General features: G+C 44.9%; 1 protein-coding gene across 1 annotated transcript in view; it reads right to left on the bottom strand.

Moving 5' to 3' along the window:
- SLC9A2 (solute carrier family 9 member A2) overlaps positions 1-14,654 on the bottom strand; it is a 34,640-nt gene extending 19,986 nt beyond the window's left edge. The window contains exons 1-3 of the mRNA XM_052774051.1: positions 14,357-14,654; positions 8,294-8,757; positions 2,611-2,861 (exon numbers count right to left, since the gene is read on the bottom strand). Of these exons, the coding sequence (XP_052630011.1) occupies positions 2,611-2,861; positions 8,294-8,757; positions 14,357-14,630 (989 nt within the window). The 5' untranslated portion in view covers positions 14,631-14,654. The remainder of the gene's footprint in view (positions 1-2,610; positions 2,862-8,293; positions 8,758-14,356) is intronic.
- Positions 14,655-25,520: the final 10,866 nt, after the last annotated feature.

Raw genomic sequence — 25,520 nt, 5'->3', positions numbered from 1 at the left:
TGTTTTACACCTGCGATCCTGATTCAAGCCCAGCTCTAATTACAGCAGAAGCTCTTTCCTCTCCCCCTGAAGAGGACTTTCTCACTGCAGCTCACAGGGACGTGGTTCAGTCCCTTCGCTATTTCAGCCAGGTAACCTGGTGCAGGGGTTATACACGGGTGCTTCAAGAATCATTTGTCCTCAGAACGAGTACACAGACTTACCAGAAGAGAGACAAGCACCTTTCATTCCCCTCTATTCCTCTGCCTGGGAATTCCTACTTGCACAGAAATGAGGCACTCCGTGTATGTACCTTATTTATTTGATAACACTGTACGTTCCTGCTCATGTCCTCCCCCTAAAGTATGGTACAGCACGTAACCACAAGGTCTCGCTGAGTATCTTTACGAACCTGGTTATGAAGGAAGTGGGAATCGGTAATTTAACAGACTCACGTGGATATGGGCGAAAAAGGGGAGCTCAGGCAATTATTCCCTATAGGCTGAACTCTAAACGGCCGCAGAAGCATATAATGAATAAACAATCCGGGTTGTAAGGGACACTCCAAGGTCATTTGGTCCAGCTCCACGCTCAAAGGAGGGCTGACGCTGAAGTGGGACCCAAGCAATCCTGCCGTGAGCCACTCGCTGCGGAAAACGACGGGGAACCCGACGCCGGTGCGTGCTGCGCCGTGACACAGAGCAAAACGCTCTCTGCAGTTCAGAGCTCAACAACATGCAGAAAGCACGGGGTAGATTTACTCCAAGGGGATGGGGAGATGACAGGAGCTCTAAGGCCCTCAGCAGCACTGCTGGGAGAGGGCACACTTTATATCTGACAGCCGAGACACCACACGGCTGCAGAGAGCCCTTCCTACCCCCCCCGGGTGTTACTGATGCATCCAGCTCTGTTAGCTATTACAAAATACGTTTAGAGTCAAAAAACAGACAAAAAACATTTTAAAGAGAACTTATTTTCTGTTGTGCTGTGGGAGGGAAAAAATACTTTGTGTTTCCTCTTCTGTTTTGCACCCACTCGGGGGCCACTGTTAGAAATGAAAAGGAAGAGGTGGTTAGTGCCGTGGGAAGCACTGGTGTGCCGGTTGCAGGCACTGGTACGCGGTGGGTCCGCTGACCCACCAGCAGACCCACGGTGCCCTTTCCATTGTATCCTGGATGCAGCATGTCCAAATCTGTATTTTCATGCACACTGCCACAATTTTTTCCATGTACGGTTTAGCCACACGTTTTTGGTTTAGAAGCCCTTTAAGTATTTGATCATAGGATGTCAAGGGCATTTGACTTAAGAAGTGGAGGAAACTAGAAACCACACAAACGCTATGAATAGATGCTAGGGAAAGAGATGGCACATTTATGAACTCGGTCAGAGTGGATGCATATGTTACTTTATTTAGGCTCATATCAGAGAAAGAAACCCATGCAATCTTTAGCTCTTTACTTATATTAAAGGAGTAACCCCTCCTGTTTCATGGCATGTTTCTATTTTTATACTACTGAAATCGTCAGCTGTAAGTTTCCATGTAAATTACTTCCCAGCCCCAGAAAACCTTATGCTGGCATGACTATGATATCAAACCTATCTTCACTTTCCTAAAAGATAATCATCAGATGAGGTATTATCAAGTATTAGTGATACTCAGAAGTAACATCGGAGCTTTCATAAAAAGCTATGCTCCTAATGCCTGAATGACTCACATTTGCCACTAGAACAATACAAAGTCATTAAAGAAGGTTGGCCTTCAAAAATACTACTTGGAACCAGAGCAAACCGTTTAAGTGTATCAAATGTCATAAAGGCTCTTTCTAAAGTGGAGGTTGTTACAGTATAAACAGCATCAAGCGAGAGGCTGTGCTCTCTCTTTACTGAAGCCCAGGAGTGAAAAACCAGGAGTGAAAATATTTTTATCTGTTGGAAACGGGAAGAATAATGTTATTTTATACATAATGATGTACACAGAGAGCATGGTAACACACAGGCACACGTATCAAGATACTAAACTAAAGGGTTATATCACCGTAGGACTAGATTCTGCAAATTCTACATTCACCCAATCCTTACTGCGCTTGTAATCCAGCAGGCATTTGCCTTGATGATATATATATACATTGTCTTCATTGAATGGTACTTACTGGCTGCTCACACGACTCAGCGTAAGACGTAGTTTCACAACACATTGCCAGTTCGTGAAGTTCCCAGCCATCGCTCCCACCGCCTCCCACCACCGCTGCCCCCACAACCCCGTGGGCCACCCTCAGCCATGCCCTTACGACTAGTTGTAGGGTGACACGAGGACACAGGTCACCCAAACTGACCTGGGTTAAAAATAACCCCACTGAAAACACAAGGGATTATTTTTAACTTGGAACATTTCAAAGACACGGTTTATGGTGTGATGCCACGACCGGTTTTAGTGACACAGCTGGTGTGGTGGCAAGCTGAGAGAATGGGATGGAAGCGGGAGGGGAGAGGACGGAAATCCTCAAGCCAGCATCGCTGCCATGCGCGGTGGAACACTGCCATATGGCAAAGTTTGCAAAAGCTGGTCCTCTCTGCAATTTCCTTTGGCATTCTTACTTGGGTGCTATTATTACTGAAGTTTGGGGTACTTACGCCATGATGCCCGAGAGATGAAACATTTCAGCTGTTATGTATGACAAGTAACTGTACAGGAAGACAAAGAGTGGCTCAATCACTCGGATTTTATGGGTGAAACGGGTGGTAAAGGCCGCTACAAATCCCAAAAGGATTCCAATCAATACTCCACCGATCCCCACTATAAAGAAGTTAGCAATCCCAGCGAATATGTCAATAACCTTAATTGTGCGCATCTGGCAGAAAGACTTGAACAAATTGTACAGGACCTATGAGAAAAAGAAAGCACGTTATGTTTCTGAACTCTTCTCAATTTCCCTTCATGTCATTATGTTCCCCTGCTTCAATGTTGAACTTTAAATTTCTCTGTCTACCTCGAACTCACTTCTGAGGTATGCTGTTGTTTACCTCTGGCATATTACTCGTCATCCATAAATATCAGAGAGATATACAAAGAAGGGTAAACATCATTATTCCCATTTTTGCAAATGGGACAGGTTTATTAACCCATGCCGTTCTGCAGGCCAGGAGCATAGATCTATCTATCTCATCTTTCTCTAAATCCATTTATTTGCAGAGCTTCTCATTTCTCCACAAACAGCCATTTCAGATTTTCCCCGGAATCAAGGAAATAAAAAAGGAGGAGGAAAAAATACAGTTTCATGATCAGTGAAAAATCAGGTTATTTTCAAATGTGTTTGATTTACGTAAGACACCAAGAGCTGCGGTACTGAATCAGAACACAGATTCATCTGGCATGGGGTGGGGGGGTGGTGGTGGACAGTGACCATCCCAAGGAATACAAGAAACATGGCATCCGTGGAGTGCTCTTTCTCTGACATTAACCATTAGGAATCCAATGGTTTGAAGACTTTTCAAACTTTAGATTATTTCAAGAGATTTGGATTTAAGTCCCATTAAAAGACCTGTTACCATGTGTTTGCCCAGTTTAATTTTCAAAGTGTTTATAACCATCCTTCAAACTGGGTCAATGGGATTATCACATTTTCTTAGCCAGAGAGCCTTTTTGTTTTACACAGGAAACAGAATGATGTAAAGTCCACGTTTCTCTAATATCCAGTATTTTAGTTACTACAAACCAGACAAAAATTGAATCGGTTATAGAAACCTTAAAGGGTGTCCCCATTTGCAGACTTACTTGGGAGATTTAAGCATTGCCTGGTGCACGATACCGTGATGGCTACACAGTCCCCTTGTACACATCCAACCTTGGTCACAGGCACCTATTCCTATCACAGGGAGTTCACAGGCTAAGCCACCGCGGTCTCTCTTGGAGAGCCTGCAGGAGTTAAACCTCCACTTTCTTTCTAGACTTCTTAGTAAACGAAACAGGTTTCTCAATCAGAAATGCTATTTGAGAGAACAATGTTTTATCAGTACTTGCATTGTGCCAACAATGTAGGTGTTTGAATAGCGACTGGGAGGGATTTGTCATGTTTGCAGTCTTGTTCTCTCTCACATGACAGAAAGTAAGTTGTTCAGCTCTTCTTGGCCAAAATTTGATAGGTCTTACAGAAGTAAAAGTTCTCACTATAGACTAATGCAAAGACATGGCCTATTATGGGTCCTTTGGGCTAAGTGAAAGGAAAGAACTGGAAAAGAAAAGAAAAAAATACATTCCAGAGCAAGCACGAAAAAAAAGAAGGTTAAATCAAACCTAGCATGGTCACCAGTAATTTTCATGACAAAGCAAGAAACAGGACAAGAGCAGGAGCATGAACTACTTGTTCGAAAACAATGATGCCCTCAGGATGAGTCCACCTGGGAGAAGCGTCCTTTTTCACCTGGACAAAAACCCCTTCGTCTTGCTGCTCTGAGGCAGACTCCCAGCCTTTTTGCCCTGTTCCTTGTTACCATGTCCTGTGCAGGACAGGAAAGCAATGTTCTGGGCTCCACTGGTTTTCCACCTGTTTTGATTTGTGGACCTTACAGATTTGCATGAAGAGAAGTATACCAGAATTAAGCCTACTGACAATAGGTGTGCCTTTGTTAGTCACTTTACAAGGACCTCTCGGTCCACAGACTCCCAGGACTCCATGAATCACGGACTGAAGAAAAAATACTGTTGACTTGTATCATTTGCAAGGAGAGGAGTTTCTCTGAGTCACTTGTTGAAACCTGGGACTACCCCAGAGTCGTGTTACTCTTTAAGACACCTACAGCATTCGACCTGGCAGAATACTCCCTTGGTATGTATCAGGGAAGATGACTATTTTCTTTAATTGGAGTTTTAAATAGCCTTTTTTATATTTTAACAAGGAACTATATAAATATATATAAGGCAAGTCTCCAAAGTAAGGCCACTGAGAGCTGCTTGTAAAGAAGCACGTAATTTTGATCTACGCAAGCAATAGCCTTTCCATAACACCACCTCATCCTCACAGCGAAGTATTCACCCTGCAACCAGAATGGAGCCTGCTGTTTCCACATACAGACATCCCCATAAATCTCAAGTCTGTTGCCGTAAGTTATTTGAAAGAAGAAAAGCAATGTTCTCCTTTGTACCTCGGATCAAAACCAGACCGCCATGGTAGAAGCAGCAGCTAGGACTATGGAATGTCATGAACATGATTTTAATCTCATTCCTATTGTTCTTTATTTACACTGCTGTAAATGAGATCAAAATCAGGTTCACTTCCCTTTTACTCTACAGCAGTTCAGTTTTACAGCTCTCTCTAAACTTTCAGGTGAGTTAAACAACATCAACTCCGGTCACATTTTGTAATGCATTTGGTATGAGAACTTTTTTTTTTTTTCTTTTTCAAGTTCAAGATTTGCATTTACTCAACATCCTTCAGCTGAACTCGCTGAAGGTTACCCCAAGGAGTATTAGTCACCAATCACTTTTTAATCTCCTCTCAGAGTATCTCTGTTCTTCCTAAAACACTAATTGCTTATTTTCGTCAGTTCTCAGTTATTAGTTTTTAATTCTGAAATTACTTTAAAGCACTCTAAAATAATGTTTTCAGCAGAGGTGGAATACAGAGCACTGCTGTAATGTTTTCTAACATGGGAATAATATTATTGTAATGACACTGGCTCCTTCTTTGTGATTTTAAGCCCAGAAGTGGAATTTGAACTGCTAACTTCAGCTGTGATCTTGCCATTTAATATCCCTGTGCTAGTTATCACTGACCCAGTCTTTTGGTAAAGCCCCAACTCTGAACAAGAAGCCAACTGGCAAACATTGTCCTCAGCCAAATTCAAGCTCCAAAGTTCCATCAGTGGAGGAAAAGGATCATCCAAAAGCACAGGCATATTGCAAAAACTATCAGGCATGAAAGACCACCTGAGAAACGCAGCAGAGCTGGGATTCCCGAGAAAGCACTCCTCACTTCGTATCTAAAATGAAGGTGTGGCAGCACGTTTTCTGAAAAGGGAAAGCACAGATGACACTGCTATCCTAATAAAAGCTTTTATTAGGAGCAGCCAGGCAGTGCAAGCGGGATAGCAGGAAGAAGGGCTTGAAGTATTTAGAAAGCATCGTTACTAAAGCCACGCTGTTCTGCACTGCCCACCTGGGTAGCCCCTGGGTTTTTTGATACTGCAGCGGCCGTAGGAATGAGGCAGCTCCCGCGGACGGCCAGCCTGCGTTCAACTCCCCTCCTGCCTCGTCCCCGCATCCCACCGGAGGCAGGCGGGACTCAAGGGCTCCAGCAGCCGAAAGCTGGAAGATGCTGAGCTCTGCTAGCTGGTTTTATCAGCTCTCCCGGTAACACACGAAGGGCAGAGGAGGAGGGAGTTATTTACAAAACACGGTCTCCTCTGAGCGGATAGCTGCGTGGTCCCGGCAGCACCACAGCCAGGACCGGCCGGGCAGCACCGCTACGGGCAGGGTCCTCCGAGGACACCCCACGGGGGATCCGGGTGACGGCCCGGGACACGTTTTAAGTACAACCACATGATTGCAGGTGTGCGAAATCCTAACAAGGAGCCATTAGCAGACCAATGCTTAGCATGTGGAAACCACTTGACCTCCTGCCAAGCCCTACCTTTAAGCGATAGCTGGGAAGTAAGACCGAAGGTACTTTAAATTCCTTTCCCTCCTTCGTGAATATATGTGTGGTCAGCGCATATGCTGGGCTGGCCCTACAGACGACTCAGAGTATCATCTCCCCTGCGTTAGGGCGTCTGGGCAGGCACGCCGTGAGAAAGGACTACCTCCAAGGGAGGCAATAATGACACCTACAGGAAAGCCATGCATCACGGTTATTAAATTGCCATGCCAGCACCTATAAAAATGGTGGTTTGGAGTCATTTGCCATTGGGCAATGGCACGCATGAATACTTCCGTCATCAGGATGCGGTGTTTTCCCAGCAAATCCTGCTGGATTAACTGCTGCTCCAGTGGAAAGGTGATTGGTTTTGTGATTGGAAAAAGTGATTTTGGTTGGAAAAATCCACCAAAAAAAAAAAAGTTTGACATTAACATAAAACCAGACCTTTCTCCCCTAGAAAAACTTGTATGGAAAGAATTCCACTGCATGAGTGTCCACTAAAAGTGAATGGAGACAGACTCAGCCATGGCTGAACTGCTAAGCCTTTTGAAATTCAGTATTTACACCCACTTACTTTCAGGACTGGCTTAAGTACCAGTTTAGTAATGGCAGGCTGTTTCAGCTGTAAGCTAATGAGAAAAGCTAGGCTTTAAGGCAAGTTCATAAGAGAGGATGTAATTCAGCTGGCTGGATAGCAACAGAATCAGGTAAAGCATGAGGCGTAAGTGAAAAAAAAAACAAACAGTACTCCCACGGACACACAAGAAATGATCAGTACCAAGGCTCAGATTAAATGATGAGCTATACATGTGTTAAGCAGGTGAGGCAAAGTCCTAGAAAAGGGGAAAACCGAAGGACAACTGTGCATAGAATGGGAGAGGAATAAGAAGGCAGTGACAGAGACAGGGAAGGTGCGGACCCAATTCATGAATCTTTCTGATCCTTCTGGCATATGAAAAACTGGACCTCCATGTCTCACAAAACAGAAAGCGTGCCAGGACATAGTTGGCACGGGCAGGATTTCAAGAAAAGCATGGATAAATGGGAGTAATGTCCCAGACAAGGTGTCATCAGGTACAAACGAGGGGCATTGGGGGTGTTAATGGAATTTGCAGATTGCTGTCCTCAGGTCAGCACCACAAACCCAGCTCAGCTAGTTAATGATTAGAAATTACTGCCTCCAGATGGCTGTCCTATCTCATCTGTAGCCTGGGAGAAACGTACTGGTGGTCTCGGGGCAGTTCCAACTGGATGGGCACATGCAGAAGGCTAGCATCAACCGGGTCCTGTGCCGTCTCAATGACTTGCCCATTCTCCCCGTGAACATGCTGGGACACCCCACCTTGGCCCTTTTCCCTCTCCTGCCCAACGGCATTTCTGCAGGTGAGGAAAACCTCCACTTTCGGGTTACAGAAGTAACAGAATTCAAAAATACAGAAACAAAAGAGATCAAGTAGTAAAATGCCAAGAGCAAATATGCTACCATTACACATTACTCTGGTGTAGTAAGACTACCGTAGTTTCTAAATCTAAAGTTTAGAGAATTACATAAACACATTAGCACTCCTTGACTTCCATCTATTAGTGAACAGTAATAACCAGATACAAAGAGATATAATGGGATGGCATGCAAACAATTCATTTATCATTTTTATCAACTAATCACTTATCAAGTAACTTACCACAGTTATAGCATCATTCAGCAAAGACTCTCCAAACACCAGGATGTAAAGCTGCTCATTGACATGAATATTTTCAAAAACGGCTAACACCGCCACAGGATCCACAGCTGAAATGAGGCTGCCAAAGAGCAAATTCTGCAGCAATGTGATATCAGTCAAACCAAATGCACTGATCTGGCAAATTCCATAAAGTGAAATTCCAATGCCGATGGCGTTCCAGAGCGTGCCCACCACGGCATACCAGAATATGGTACCGAAGTTCTCAAAGAAAAGACGAGTTGGCATAAAATATCCAGCGTCGAGTACAATGGGTGGTAAAAGATACAAGAAAAAAACATCACTGTTCATTACAGGTGGGGACTTCTCCTCTGCTCCAAAAATAATCCCACCAAGAAGCAATCCAACCAGAATGAGGAGACAGCTTTCAGGTACTATAGAGGGCAACTTGTGATAGAGATGAAAGCCTTCAAAGGAAATTCAAACACAAGAAAGTAAAATGGTTATTTGTACAGAATCCAAAAGTTTATTCTGGATTCTGCTATCAGTTTCTACCGTAAACAAACAGCAACCGCAGGGCAATTTCATTTTCATTGCAAAGACTGAACTGGACCACCACAACAGGTCAAGGCAAATCTGTCAGCTAGGGTAGTTAATTGAGGTAATTTGGTGGAGAGACAATTTAATAGCTAGACGTTCCAGTTAATAGCTAGGCTGGCTGGAGCAACTGTCTGCAAGGGTTCTGTTTGTGAAAGTGGGGGGTTTTTTGTAATGTGGAATCCTCCAGAAACACAATCCAAACACAACCCAATCCAATTTTCTAGGGCAAATTACATCTAGATAGAGGGAAAAAAAAAAAAAAAAAGCATGCTAACTACCCCTTCCTCCACGCACAGCTTCATAAAGAATTTTAAGGAGTACATTAATTTGATTTTTAAAAGTCTTTTAGAGTCTCAAAGCTAGGGAGGGGAACTAGCACATGCAACCTGCGCCCAGTCACCCATGGCCACTTCCCCAGCCACCAGGAGGAAGCATTTACAGGCACAATTATTCTTTTAATTTTAGCAGAGCCTCCAAATTGATTTCAGAAGCAGCAACATGTTTTCCATAAAGTGACAATAAGTTGCAGCCTGTCTTATTGTGCTTATTTTTCTGTATTAATGAATTGTGGTAGTGTCAGGACTCTCTCATAAAAATCTGTGCAAAGTACTGAAAAAATGAATAAAAAAAGGTTCTGAATGAGGACTTAATGGTTGAATGTTCCTTAGCCTACTAAAACTCTCGAAGCCATGCAGTTTTGATTTAAAGACTCCCATTACTTGTAGAAGTTGGCTGTTGTAAAGCTACGTTTGGTAATGAATGGGAAAAGTTTTGAAGGAACGTACTCTGGCCAATCTAATGGAACGATCAACCTTATGCACCAAGGTCACATTCCAGGTCCCGGCGATGCCAATCTTTTCCAGGCTCCTCCTTATCTATATTTGGCCCACATAATTATACAGAAAACTATCCACACCCACAAGATCCCACAATTCCTGCCTAACTAAAAAGCATTTAAATTATTTTAAATGAGAGCTGCACAGAAACACTGGGTGTGGTAATAACGGGCGTCTATTTCAGTAAAACTATTTTCAGTAAAAATCACACCTGTAGTCGAAACAGTTAAACTAGTGCAAGCTTGGTATCCCAATCCAGTTTCCCAATTTCAGGCTTCTGTATCTTGTAACACAATCTTTTGTTAATTCTCCTTTCATCACGGATTTTTTCCAGGTAAAAGAAAGCCTGAACTTACAATTAGGAAAAACAAATGGTTAAGAAGGACCAAGGGGAAAGCTGGTTTAATCTACAGATTTTTTTACTTACATATTCTATAACTATTAAAGCTATTTTTAAAAGTAAGCAACTCAAGCTGCATTTTTTTTTTTTCCTTTCTGGGTGAACAGAGACTGCTTTTTAATATTTAGAAACACAGCCTATGTGACTTGTTAGAAGGACTGCCAAATTCGCTGTCATTCTTCAAAACCAGAATCACCAATATCCTGTATTGGCAGAACAGGTAACGACCCTGGAAACACAAGCATTTGTGGTTGGAGACTTGACTCTTCACCTTTGAGCCACTTCCACATGAACATTTTATGGTTTGTCTTAGTCTCTGCCATGGCAGGACGCCAAAATTTCCAACACAGTGATTGAAGTTTCCCCTGCGTAAGTAGGTTTTGCTAAAAGAAAAGGTTTTTTAAGCCCTTCATAAGTATCTTAAATAATTTTCTCAATAAAAATTGAAGAGGAGGAAATTTTTGTTAATGCTGCTTTTAATGAAAACAAAAGCCATCCCAACCAGTTGTAATGCAATGGCAATGAAATGTCTATTGTGAAAATAAAAATTATGGGGTTTTTTTTCTTTTCTTCTTTACAAGTCACTCTTTGGAAAGTTCATACCTTCTCAGAGCTTTTGGGACCTTCTCCTCCTCATCCTTAAAGGTAATGGAAGGGCTCCCACTAAGCTAAATGTGCTTTTTATCGATGTGAACAGCATCAAAACTCCTGAAAGACTGCCTGCCTCCACGCAAGGCATTTGAAGGTGCTCAGGGACAGGCTGCGGTTCCCCACGTAAGGGCAGAGAGCCAGGATTTAGAACCCCGAGCACGCCAAGTCAGGCGCAGGTGCCCCGCAGGACGAGGGACATCTTCCCTGCTCTGATGGATCCGCAGCCACGTGGGCAGGAGCGCCTGGGGAACAGATCCCCTCCAGCACACGGATACTCAGACTTTTACGCTGAACCCAGGACAACAGCTACTTTCTCCTCCTCTGACCCTGTTCTTGGGCTCCTGACTATGCAGTGACCCAGCTTTAACAGTGTGGAAGGGGTTCACCCTCGGGCGTTTGGGCAGTAGGACACTTGCCTAAAGGGCAAGTTCAGTGTTCTTCAAGCTAAAAGTCCTTAGAGCCCTGGTTTCCTACTTCTTGGGTGAAATCCAGTGCTCTCTGATGCTGGAAATGCCACTGAGACGTGTACTTCAGATTACAGGTGAGTTTTCCAAGAGACCCTCTGAAGAGCTTAAACCTTTTTTCAGGAGAGAAGCGTTGGAAGGATATCAGCACAGTTCCCAGAAGAAACACTTCTAATCGTGCATTTGGGATTAAAATGTAGAAGTAATGGGAACCTGGATCAGTTAGGCGACATTTTGTAGGTTTGGTAGCATAACAATTAAGCAAAACTGGGAGGTAAGTAGACTAGTCTCACTGCCTAGAGACTGCAGCATACTTCAGGTGCACCGGGTCCCACCTAATATACCCAGGGAGTCCATCGGCGTGGGTGTAACATACCTCCTATATGGTATCACCACACAAGAATAAATAAGTAGAGGTAGCCAGAAAATAACACCTCTGTTGGAGGCAATTTCTTAGATTTCAAAATGTGCCCTGGTTCTGTGCTGGAATAAAAAGCACCAGGTTTCTCCCGTCTCTGTGAAAATGTACCTTGTCGAAATGTTCAAGTTCTGCTTGACAACTTCACGTTTTTCCTTTCTCATGCTGTCTTTCTCGCTCCCTCTAAACCTAGCCTACAACGGCACGGTCACAGCCAGGATCTAAGAAACCTTGCAGATAAATCCCCTATAAAAACAAGCAAACGCTGGAACGTTTCAGCTCCAGTGAAACTACACTTCTGCGGAAACGCATTTGTTCAAAAAGGCTCCGGTCGGGCGATAAGCAGGTGCTGCAACACAGTTGTCTTTGGAATCCTCCACACGCCGTGAGAGCTGTTATTAAATGCGACCCTACCTTCTGGGCTGCTTGGAGCTGAAAAGACCTTAGGGCTCCGTTCACAAAGGTTTGCTACTCGGCAGCGCCAAGCGTAAGCATTCAGGGTCTAGCCCCAGAAAGGAATTTGCGATGCCAGATTAAGCACCGAAGTTTCCCGGGCGGTGCGTGAGTCTCCAGGTGGATTTCACGCTGCCTGGCACAACCGGGGCGAGATGCCTGCGCTGCCCGTCAGCAGATGCTGGGGAGAGGAATGCACCGGCGAGCCTCCTCTCCCAGAGCCGCTCTCGGGGCTACGGGCAGTGAGACGGGCAGGAAAACCTCTCTGCTTTCAACGGGGACCCACGGCCCGCGCTTAGTAACAGAGTCGGCCGTGGCAGAGCCGACATTTCGTTAGAGAACTGCCCGTCTGGGCTAAACTTCAAGACAAAAGCAGGCACGAGCGAGTGAAAAAATGGACACTGTGGGAATGTGGCTTAGGAGCGACGGGAGTCTGTCCCGGGAAGGTTTACCTGATGCACTCACTGGATAAGAAAGCGCAGACGGAGCTCCAGGAGCAAGAACTGGATGTTCCTAATTCCAGTCCCGCAGTCAGGGTGCCTGCAGATAGGTGTGGTGAAGCTGAGCACTGCCACACCTAGGGACTCTCCTGGATCCGGCCCTCGGTGCTTAGCGCACGCACGCTTGTGACAGCAGAGGTAATGCCCTAGATTAGCCACACTAGCTCTTGTTTGGTGTAACTGAAGGGATTTAATAATTCTATCCATTTTTCCTCATCTATGCTGTTTGCTTGTTTACAGTACTGCAGTCAAACTGGAAAATTGAAGTAATCGAGTAACCTTTTTTTTTTTTTACTTTTTAAATGCCTATGCACTAGCAAAATATCGTGATAGTCAGAATATACAGTCCTACAGAAATTATATATTATCGTGTACGTAGGTGTGTTTACATGTTTCAGATGGCCTCCCTGTAATCTTTAATAAAACACAAACTTTTCCACTAGTCTTAGCTTATTCAAGAGTTCTTGCTGTATCTAAACTCAGAAGCCAGAGCAATTTTACAATACTCAACTGGCTAAGTTCTTTACCAAACTCCGTATTTTCTGGCTATTACTGTTCATGATATACTTGAGTGTATCGTATTTGAACTCTGTCCTGATTCTGCAACACCTAAATACATACTCAAGCCTAAGCATGCATCTTTAATGTATTAAGATACCTGCCCCGAGGTACATGCATCCTTAACGGATGCAACATACAGTATTTCTGCAGAAAGTAATGAACCCATAGCCAGTTGCTTGGGTAGAAGATCAGCCCCCAACCACACCACTAGCCGCAGCAGGAGGTGAGTACAAAGTTTTGGTTTTGCAGAATCTTAATTACCTGATCACTAACCGGAATGTGACACAGTCTATTTAAATGTCACAAGCAGAAGTCGAAGTTTTATCAAAATGTTGTATCAAAATGAGTATGATCATAGCTTTTCTTGAAATCTGAGCTGCAAAATCAGACTTCTGGACCAAACAACTGGCGTGTGAGTAAACCTTTTTTGTTGTTGTTGTTGCTCCCACGGCTTTATTCCTTACATTATCTTCTAGTTAAGAAGATACAAAGTTCACCATTTGCAGAGATTTACCGATTTTTAAATGGCTCTCCAGCACACCTTTACGTGATATTCTTTAGATTATAATAGTGTCCTCACTCTTCTGTTTGGGACCTAGAAAGCTAATTAAAACCATTATGTATCAGCTGCAGAAAACACAGTGAAACTATGCAATACAAATATTTTCCACATGAGGGAAGAGGTGGCCTTCCTTACTCATTCAGCGCTGTCTTTTTTCGTCTTTCTCGGGACATAAGTGAATGGTGGGAAGTATGATGAGGAGGCTTCCTCTACCCTCATAAATATTTGCTTTCCATCGATCGGCTGCGCGGCTCTGAGACCGTCACCGTACCCGGCGTTATTTTAAGAAAAAGCAGATGGTGCTCAAAGGGCGATGAAGGAAAAGGCGGTCGCGCACTGGGTGAACTCCGGGCTTTACCTTCCTCCTCCTCCTCCTCCTCCTCCTCGCCCGGGGTTCACGGCCGCGCTGCCGAGGGCTGCAGGTAACCCATTTGCTCCTCCGCACCTTTCCTAACCGACTACACCCCGTCTCCTGCCGGCCAAATCCCATCCCGCCCCGCCGCGGAGCATCAGCCGCCGGCCGCCCACCGCGCCCCCCGGCCCCGGCCCGGCCACCGGGAGGGCAGAGGGAGGACCGGGGCGGGGGGTAAGTTTGGCGTTTCACCCGACGGCCCCGCTCACCGATCTTGGCGAGGGAGGCCAGCAGGATCCAGAGGGTGATCTCGAAGGGGATCTGCACGTGGGGGTAGTCCAGGGTGAAGACGTGGAGCCGCGTCTCCTCGAAAGCCGTGCCGCTGGGGCTCGGCGGGGGGCCGGTGCCCATGGCCGAGGCGCCGGGCACTTGGCTCTCCGACGTCGCCCGCGCCTCCGCCGCCCCGGCCGCCAGCACCGCCACCAGCACCGGCACCGGCACCAGAGGCGCGGTGCGCCGCGGGGGACCGCCGCGACCGCCCATGGCGTCCCCGCTGCCGGCCCCGCCGCCCCTCAGCCGCCCGCCGCCATCCCGCCGCCGCCGGCACCTGCCGCGGCCCCGCCGGCCCCGCCTCCTCCCCGGTGACTGGGCGAGGCCCGGCCCGGCGGCGGCGCCGGCCGGCAGCCGCGGCCCGCGCCCGCCCCCAGCCCGTCACCCGGGGCCGCCCCCGCGGGGCCGAAGCCGCGGGGCTGGCCCCGCCGGCCCCGCGGAACGGCGTGGGGGGGGGGCCGGCGCCGGTTCCTGCCCACCCCCCGGTGCGGGGCTGAGCCCGCGAAGGCACGGGGGGGAGGGAGCCGGCGTCGCTTCGGCAGAGGTTGGCGTGCGGGCCCTGGAAAGGCACACGCAGCCCCGCACCTTCGTGGGAGCCGATGGGGAGAGCTGTGGGGACGGGGACGCGCCTGCACGTCCGCAGGCACGCGTGCACACCTTGGCGCTACGCGCGTGTGTCTAACTTGCTTTATACGCATGTACACGTGTGGGCGCACACCCGAACGGGTGTGTATATGCGTGTGGATGTGTGGATGTGTATCTGTCCTAATAAAGTCACTTTCACATACGCGTGTCTACATATCTCTATATGTGCACGCACATATGTATATATATATGTTGCCACTACCGAATGCAGGAGAGGTGCTTCTGCCAAACTTACGAAAGACAGCGTTTCGGTCCCACTAAGCGAGAGTTAAATTCCATCAATTCAGAGAGTTAAAAGAACACGCTCTGTATACGTATCTGTGTGTCGGTCCACATACACGCATATACATGCTGTATAATAATACATTCTATATTCCGTACTATATGATATATAATTATTCAGTATATTACATAATAAGTTTCATTCATAAAATAATACATAGCACGTGAATAGATATTATCTAGGTGTTGCCCCCCCATCAAACACTTCATAGGCACAATCCTGTTCCTGTTAAGGAAGAGGTTTACATCCTGTTAATTCAGAGACTTAACACACTGTAAAAACATATATGAGTCTTCATGCGTATATTCTCATATACGTGTATATAGCTAATAATATGTTTACGCGTGTGCGTGAGTGCGTGTTGCCAACATTGGACACGTGACTGGCAAAATCCTGTTCCTGAAGGCATTGGGAATTTGCCGTGAATTTCAGCACGGCTGGTATTCCGTCAGATACTGCTGAGCACCGGCTTTCTGTATTTCTGAAAGAATGGAATCTCAGCCACAATGTGCTCATGACTTCACCACTTGTGAGTAAGACAGTATTCCAAAGCTCAAACTCATAAAATCTTTATAGCACACCGTTCTGCGTGCCTTTATAGCAAAGCATGTCTGTCTTGACTTCAAATAAAACAAAAGCAGGCACTAAAGAGTTCTCCTTTTTTCCCCAAATGGCAAAAAGTAACCAGTGGCTACTGTTTCTGTAGTGAGTTAAAGCTCAGAATCAGCTAGCTGAATATCTGTAGCTGTCATTTACCCCCAGAACCTGAAAACAGGGCGCTACTAAGCCTATGGTTTTAATGGCAAAATTAGAAACATGACACTAATAAAAGGTTTTTCTTTATTTTATCTACAAGTCAGCCAGGAGAACACATCTGAATATCAAACCAGTGTATACACCATCTAACTCTCTAGCTGCATATGATATCTTCATAGGTCCTTTTATTTGCTATATCAGATTCTCTGAAATAAGAGAAACGGATAAATATTGCAAATTCTGAGGACATTTCCCTTATATATATAAAAAAAAAAAAAACCAAAAAAAACCAAAAAGAAAACGCTCAGTCATTCCTGAATCTCCTGGTCCCTGCCAAAAGACCATCCATAAGAAGACAAGCTTAACCCTCAGGTGAAGGAGATAGCGTTATCTCTCACATGCAAATCAGACTGTAAATCATAAATGTAATTCAGTCTCAAATCATAAGATCTGTAATTGTATTTGCACGTCTCATTTTATGACCTTTCCTGCAGATGAAGAAAGACTTTCTGACAAATACGGTTATGAAAGTGTCAATACCTGTTCTCCTAAGAGCAGCGTTACAGATCCTCTCTAGTTATCTGACATGTGCCTTCAGGATATTGCACTGGACTGAGAATTATCTTCAATAATGTCAATGAAAAGGCATTGGCAAGAGCAAGCTGGCCAAGGCTAGCGGAAGTATGGTTATTTATAGACTGTCCCATCAACCCTTTTCTCTAATATCACCTCATAATCCCCCTGTACACTGGGATTCATATCCCTATTCAGTAATCACAGCAGAAATACGCTGTAGAGCAGGGAACCGGACCACCGTGCGACAGCCCCGCAGCTGTGCCAGCCGCCAGACCAGCGTTTGGAAATCGTGAACAACTGGCTGAGGATTTTCAGTTTGCCACAAGAGGGGAAGGAAAACTTTGGGTGGGAAAGTGCTGAGGCACGAGAAGTTGGAGGAAGGTCCTTTCTCATGGAAAATGTTCTTCATTGCTTCCCTTTTCATTACAGGCAGTGAGGGATGACAGAGCCTGGCTGCTGCGGACTGGCAGAGACAAAGCGATGCTTTGGCACCCAGGTCACGCCTTTACAGTCACAAAGTTTCTCCCAGGCACAGGAATATGGACCCTTCCTTGGGGCACCATCCACATATTTGCCATTATTTGTCCTCTTACTTTCCTCCTCTCCAAAAATAAAAGGGCACACATGACAGAAATCCTTCTAGCTTTGGCACTGATGTGGATCAGGGTGCCAGGCTAATTTTTTTTTTTTTTTAATAATATTATGAAATTGAGAAGTTGGTAAGTGGGAAGGAAAAAAAAAAGAGGGAAAGGCGCCGTTAATCCTGAGGCTGGTGACTTACATGCCGGTAATAAAAAGGGAAATAATACATTGACACAGACCCCAAAGAACTGGGAGAGCGAAGAAAACTGGAGTTGAGATTAATTACTAGAGTTGATGCTGTCTATCCTTACACCAAAATAATCTCTTTTACGGATGGATTGTATAGATGAGAATATCCAACATTTGGCTACGAATTGCCTTTACAGGCTAGCCTGCTACAGCAGGGAAGTGGACCATACTTGACTCCGGAGCTTCTTGAAATAGATGCAGTGAAGCTCGGTACAGTGTAAGGTGCTGAAGCTCTTGTGGAGTTCCTCTCGGTATTTGCAGCCCGTGCTGCTTTTCATCACCACCAGCCCTGTGCAGCTGGTCCCACAGCCGCTGAAGGGTTTCACCACTGGTGCAAGGTCTTTAAATCCAGGCAGAGATTTGCCTGAGACAGCAGAGTGGGGTGCGATATTCCCGTTATCTCTGCTTCACCCAGGCTGTACGAGACAGCAGCAAGAGCTTCCCTCCCCTCCACCACGGCTCGTATCTGCACAAGAAGCAGCTCCTCGGGGACATCGCCATATGGAGAATAATATTCCCGAGCCTCCAAGCTGCCCCGGGAGGGGAAGGAGGGGGGTCCCCTCAGCCGGGGAGATGGACAGAGACGTGAAGGTGTGCCCCTGGCGCCGCGGTGTCTCGTCATGGCTCTGCCCCTGACAGCTCAATGCATCTGCTCCCACTTCAGAACAATTTGCTCTTCGGGTCGCTCCGCACCATTTCAGTGATAGCACAAACAGAAAGCAGGTCCGCCGCACTCGCCTGGTTGCAGCTGATCCATAGAGGACCTTCCCGCAATGCCCCCGGCGACGCCTCGCCGCCCGCCCCGTGCCATCTGCACCCGGGCGCGCTTTCGTCCCTTTAGTTCTGCTCGCAGGCATTGCCTGTGTTACCAGATACAGTGCTAACAGCACTTCACGTGGCAAACTGCATGCCGTGTTGTACATCGAGATGGTAACTCACATAATTCAGTTTGTTTACCTTTTAATCCGTTTATTGATTACTACTGGAAATTACTACCAGAGCAGGGAACTGCTCGAGCTACCCACAGCGCGCGGTTTGGGAAAGAGAGGCATTGGCAGTCCCGCCACGCAGGTTTGCAATAGCTCGGGTGGTTCATACGGGTGTTATGACAGTTTAGTTTTACTTTTGCTGTAGTAGGCATCGGATTTTTCATTGTAGGCACGCCTTTGAGTTACAGGGTTGTATGTCACCTGTTATTATTAATCCAGCTTTATCTATATAGCAGGAAAAGATCTATCTTTACTGCTATTAACAAAACTCTGCTTTCACAATTAAAAGAAATATGCTGATTTGAACAAATGAGAATTTTCACTGTACCATAAATTTAGCTCCGTTTTTAGGGATTCCCTAAAAATCATGAGGTCATATTTTCATACTTAATTTTCTGACCTCTCTTCGATATCAAGGCAACATTTCCGGAAAATGTTACTGTGACTATTTCAATAACTGGATCTTCTACAAGCAATGTTATAGGTGTTCTCTAGTAAATATGATCAAAAAATCAAAATGGTTGGGGGAAAAATCATACATAATAAATATTTGTCCATAATTTTCATTGCTGTTTTACTTTGACAGACATTTTCAATAGACTGAAAAAATGCTATATTCTACTGCTGGTATTTTATTTTGATGGAAATTAACTCTGTGCAGAGGAGCTTTTACGTTGCATATTTCTTAAATTTTCCCTGACACAGTCCAGGTAGCAGTATTGTAAAATCTGTGTTCCTGGTTCAGAAGAAAAGTATAAATTTCACCCTTCTTCCTAGCCACTTCTCTAAAACAGACAAAGATTTTCTCCAATTTTCCCCCAAAGTGTAGTACAGGAGGCTTAAACACGGACCATCTTGCCAAAATACATTAATGTGTTACTAAAGTAAATTTGTTAAAAATTCTAGTATTTCCATTAGAAGAAAGAAGGAAGTTTTCAGGTTACCACAGGTAAAAAGGCGGTTCTTCTTGACATCTGCAGCTGCATGGGAATCACAGCAATGCAGGGAAAACCAGTGCCTGTGGTACACGCAACCAGGATGTTCAAAGAGTTAAGGGAGGACAGACACCTAAGAGGTGACATAGAATTTTTTACTCATTTAGAAATAGTTTCAGTGGAGATTTAAGGATTATAAAATACAAACATGCTTGACTGAGAGCTGTTTTCTTTGGGAGGGGAGCTGGTTGCTCACCTGCATGCATTATGTTAACAAACGTTTCTCAAAATCTCTCTTCCATTAGGGGTTGGACTCTTTTTATGAGGACTATGTCATCAGGGCCTTCACCGTGTAACTCTGTCTCTAAATCCATTAATTAGTGAAAGTATATCTTCAGCTATCCACTGATTTATTATATGAAATCAATAGTCCATTGAGGATGTGTTTTTCCACGGCCTTTTCCAGGGCTGCTTAGCAACCGTCCACATAAACCAGGTCCACCAGAGGCATTATACCTTCCTCATATGGGCACTTTAATGGCAGCAATTTAGTTGTGCAGGTCTGAACTTTGGTAAGCCGTTTTAAAGCCCTTACGATGTTAACTGTTGTGTCTGCACAACTCGGGTTTTAAATTGGAAAGGGTTGAGAAAGCGCACAGGTACCGGCAGCTGCCTAATTTTCCGGAATTCGAGTGGCGGGAGCAGCAAGCTACGTGACTACAGCCGCGGAGCACGAAGGAAGGAGCGTAGCTATTTTTTTTAATCTTCAAAAGCAGCCCCATGAACGAAGCAGCAGCGAAGCTGAACACGAGTTTGTGGCGCAGAGCGGAGACGGCCAGCGCTGAATTCAGAGCGATAAACTCTGCTTTCTTGGGATCTCCCGAGGCTGCAGGCAGAGGCTGCCGTGCCGCGGCACCGATCGCGGTTATTCCAGCGTGAAGCCCGGAGGGAGCAACGTGCTGCTGCTTCTGCGGATTATGGGCAACCACCTCCCCAGAGCTAATCTGGGTATCAGAGTAATTGCACCCCTGTGAACGCTCTCCTCAAGACTTCTCCTAAGGTCTTTCCCAGCCGGCTGGTGTGTACGCGGGCACTTCTGCTCACCATGAGTAAGCATCTCTGGCAGGTTCAGCCAGGAAGCTCTGCCAGAGCGTGTTGTGCCTCGTACCAAATAACAGAGAGGTTTTTGCAGTGCTGCAGGGCATCAGCATTAAATATCATCCCGAAGGACAAAAAAGGGACCCGCCATCAGCTACTGCAGGAGGGCTAAGTGATGTTTCTAGCTCCAGAGGGACACTTACAACCCAGGAAGGCGAATAACCCATGAAGTTAATTTTTGCCATAACTTGAAAGTACAGTGCCCTCCTTCTGTTCATAAGACAGGCAAAATCGAGGAGCTGCCCGGCGGGGGTTTATGCTGGTTTTCCTTTCTTTCATTACTTATGTTCCAGGTGATCTGGGTATCACTGGAAAAAGACATTGTTGGGCACATGTGCTGGAAACCCAGGCCCAGAGATGACAGATTGATCTCCATCTCTTAAGGATTAGAACAATCTAATTGTTTAATAGCTAAGCAACGTGTGTAATGTTTAAACTGTAAATTCCCTCTTTAGCTCATTCTGCTCCAGGACACTTAGTCATTGAATGATTTCTGAGGCTGTGTCCCCACGCTGGCTGTCAAAAGTAGCAACTGTTCTCAAGCCTAGCACCTGTTACTGCCATGAATACAGAAATACTAATTTAAATGTTTAACTTTGGGGGGAAAAAAGTTAATGACTAAAAGAATGCCTCCCGTTTCAGCCTTACAATAGCATCATAACCAACAACGAGAATTTTCCTTTGAAAGCAGTTTGATAGGTTTATAAACATATTTTTAAATGCTTTCCCATGAGTTCAAGTGTTGGAGTTGGTGACTGAAGCGATTCCTTTAGTGCTATAGCCTATATTTACAACTCTGGCAACCTTTAAAGCATAGAGGCACAACCTCTTTTTGCAAAGGGCAAGGTAAAGGCTGACCCAGTCCTAGACTCCTGGGAGGCCTTCTGCTAAGCTACATTTCCTACTCGTTCTTTGTCAGTAGATTAATGGCACAAGCATGTTGAACAAATGTTGCTTTCAAAACCGCTGAGGTGTTGTGGGTTTTTTTCCTGAAGAAAATTTCATTTAAAAATAAATGTCACAATGTTTTTCAAGCAGTTCCGAAGCAAGCAAAAAATGTGTGCGGGCTGTGCTCTGTCTTGAATCAAATCAACTGCCACCTTACTCTCAGACTCTCCTACCATGACCGGTTCCCTTGGCCCAGGAGCTTTCTTCTCTGTGCATGCCCTCGGCTCGTCAGCCCAACCTAAAGCCTGCTTCCCCCTTCACCAACACGAGCTGGTTTGTATAGGCATAGCAGGTTAGATTTAGGCCCTTGATAAGGGCTTTTCTGAGAGGACTCAGATCTTCAGGAGTCTGGGAATGTCTACTGGGGTGCCTTACAGAACATCGTCCTGTAGTCAGTGATGCAGGTCAGTTTATAACCAGTAGCTGGAATTGCTGTTCCTACGTGGGTAGTACAGGGAGCTCCTCACCCCTGGCCCCTTTCCCACCTGCCCCTTTGTTTCTGACACCCTCTTCTCTCCCCTTCACACCAAGAACCCACCTGCAAAATACAAATACACGCACCCAGTGCTTGCTCAGTCAGAGCTGGCCAGCACTGGTCATCCCTGAGCCAAGAGGAATAATCCTTTAGCAACGGCATAAAAAAACTACCTTAGATCCTCCGCAACCCTCAAAGCTGACTCTCTGTCTTGGGTGATGCTATACGTATCCCACTGAAGCCGGGGAAATGTTCCTGCCAGCTGAAGCAGAAGCAGCCCCAGTACAAAGAAGGTGTTTTGCAGTTTGAGTCGCACTAAAGGGTAGTTTGTGAATTGCTGCAGTGGTCAGCCAAAGAATTAACTGCCTGTATACTAATACTGTGCACGCAGGGGTTAAAGAGTGAGCATATGTTTCCTAGACAAAGAAGAAACCTAGAGTAGGTGATATTTTCTATACACTATGTATCGCTTTCTGTTAGGGTTCAGAAATACCTCTCCCCAATTTTCCTTATTTCTTATTTCCCTTTATCCAGACTACTCACTGAAGTCAATTAGCCATTGCTTGCATCTCTTATGTTACCTTATTTTCAATGCAGAACGTTAATAAACCCCTGCAGAATCTTTAACTGTTGATGTCAGCTGCTTGCCTTTATGACCAGTAGACAGCTGGTGTGAACATAGGTTTTCCACTCGACTTGGTGGAGGTTTGGCTTTAAATTTTGCACAGAATGTTACATGCAGCTTGTTTTCAATAAAAATTAGTCCAGTTCATTGTTGTTCCAAAGTCATGTGTAAAAAACAAACCTTCCTCACCTCTTCACATAATCCTGTCCTTGGGAAATTTAGCACAGAACAATCAGGTAAGAAATGAATGAAAATCATTCATTCATTCAAGAAGAAACATCATGGGAAAGTCCACCCTCCCCATTGCTGCATAAAGTCTGTTTGGGAGAATATAGTCAGTGAGGCTGTGAGAGTTAAAAGACAGCCTCTGGTTTGAAGTTCCCTGTAGGCACCATAAACACAGAGTCAAAAGGGCTACGGCTGTTAAAATCTGCCTCTCCGCTCTGGAGATATCTGGAGATATCTGGAGATAAAGGGTACGGCATTCAGCTGCACACAAAACCCTCTCTAACCTGCAGCCTGGCTTTTAGCATGTCCTAAGTGGAATAGCATCAGTACGTGGGGTTAACAGAGCCTCAGCCTAAAATATTCAATGTTGCAGCGGTTAGAGCTAGCAGCAGCCAAGCAGCAAAATCCTTTGTTTTATAGAAAGAGCTTTCTCTTGATCTCAGAGACGATATGGTTGAACCCCATGCCTCATTTAACCTTCCAAAAGAGTGTAAAGAAAAATGTACAATATTTTCATTCTCAGGGTTTTCCAAATAAAAAATGAAAAGCAATAGGATGAATTACTAACATTGTAAAACTTTTCAGAGAATTTTAATGGCATTTTAAGTTGGGAAGAAGGATACAGGAGCTTTCAGGAATAGAAAATGTGGACAATTCACTGGAAAGCTTCCAGATGAGTGAAAACCTTTGTTAACAAACTAATGGTTGCTGTTTGCTATAGAAACAACCTGGACACATTGGCATCGTGAGGAAGACGGCAAATATTCTTTGTCTTAGTGAAATGACTTCGGTAAACTTTAACAGCATTTGATAAATTTTTAAATGCAAGACATGCGTAACTTATACCACTGGAAAGATCTGATGAACCTTTTTCAGTGGTCACAATCCTTTGGTGATCATCAGTATCACTTTGACCCTCATACCCTCTCTATCTACCTATATTCTGGGTTTGATTGTACTGGAATACTAATAGTTCAGTAGAGAACAAATTTACTGCTTCTGCATGGTCGAACAGCCAGCCTTTTTTCCTTTTGTATTTACATATAGATATTTAATATCTGTATCTACACATTTACACACACACACGCACGCGTGTGTGTGTATAATTTTATTTATAGTTCATATATCCTCCATGTAATTAGCTCTGATCTACAGTTCTACATTTTAAATTATTCCTCCCTTTCTTCATGAACGCAGAATCTGGAATCTGCTCCTGTATTTTTAAATCATTTCAGTTAGGCATAGATACTTAAATGTTAGAGTTCCCAACTTAATCCCAAGCATTTACAAGTTATAAAAAAAAGCAGTAGGATTTGATCCCACAATTACATATGGGGATCAAAATGTGAGCATACCTTTTAATCAGAGAAAAGGCTGCACAGGAAAAAAACCAACAAACAAACAAAAAAACCTCAAGAAACCATTTTAATAAGCATAGCAGGAAAGTGCGGAGGAATGGTAAAGTGCCTTCCAATGCTTACAACAAACAAATCTACTCACGGAAGCCATGTCAGGATAGCATTACTTTATTGAGAAGATTATATCCATTTCGTTGTATTTTAACCTGCCTCTGATTGCTTTCTTGTGCAACAGGCTTTCTTGGAACATTACATCATGGAAAAAAAAGGTGGAGCAATTATGTTCATAGTCATTAACTACCGGTATTTTTTTGAACTCCTCCTGCGTGACGCTCCATCTATGCCTCCTGAGGAAGGAATGTACTGCCAAAAAATGGAATTAGCAAAATTTCTAACAGAATTGGCAAAAGGGGTTATCACCTCTTGATACACAGAGATGAGTGAATCCCCTTTTCTGTTTGCAGGTACCTCGGAAAATGCCAAGAAAGTAATAATGCCACTTCTGAGGAGAGGAGCAGAGGCTGCATATCTGTCCTGTGCAATCAACCTCTGCTTGTCTTGTGGTGAAGTAAGTTTGTCACATAAGCAGTTTGGTTCTCATCTCAGCTTGACCAGCATGTTGGTGCCAGTCCTGTAATGGTAGCAAAACCCATCCCACAGCGTTTGAAGTAAACCAGAGCAGCTAGTTATCTGAAAAACCTCAGAGGGGAAAGAGGAATCAGTCTGACCTGTGTTTTCTATTGTAGAAGTCAATTTAAGACTTGAAGCTGCATGAAGTCCAGCAGTGAGGGACTAACAAATTTTTGATCCTGTATGTAGTCCAGCCCTGGTAGCGGGATTCCCAGACTAGCTCAGGACAGCACACATGTGGGCAGATATGTTCTTAGGTAGCTGGGCTTCTTAGACAAACATGGATGGGCACAGGGCTCATGATACAGATTTTGATATAGCTGTTCTGGTTCTGGAAATTGCTTTTTTAGAGCTAATGCAAATATCTGCGTACAGAACTCCAGCAAAAAGTATCAGAACTCTTTTAACAACTGCTCACAACTTCAGCCCTAGCATCACATAAAATGTGTACAGATGCTGCTCATAGAAAGACCGAAATCTATTAAAGCCCCTTCAGCTCCTCAGTAAAAGGTAGTCATAATTTTATTTACAGGGTGGCTCGTCTGCCCTTTAGCAATGGCATCTATGTCCCAGCTTGTCACCCTGGGCTCTATTTAGGGCTCCTGGAAAGCAGCAGGCACTTCCAAAGGGCCCGCTTGTTGCTTTGCAGTACAGGGCCATCAATCA

Source organism: Harpia harpyja, chromosome 22 (assembly GCF_026419915.1).
Source record: "Harpia harpyja isolate bHarHar1 chromosome 22, bHarHar1 primary haplotype, whole genome shotgun sequence".
Lineage (NCBI taxonomy): Eukaryota > Metazoa > Chordata > Aves > Accipitriformes > Accipitridae > Harpia > Harpia harpyja.
Note: the sequence above shows the minus strand (reverse complement) of the source record. Positions and strands in the feature narration are given on the sequence as shown.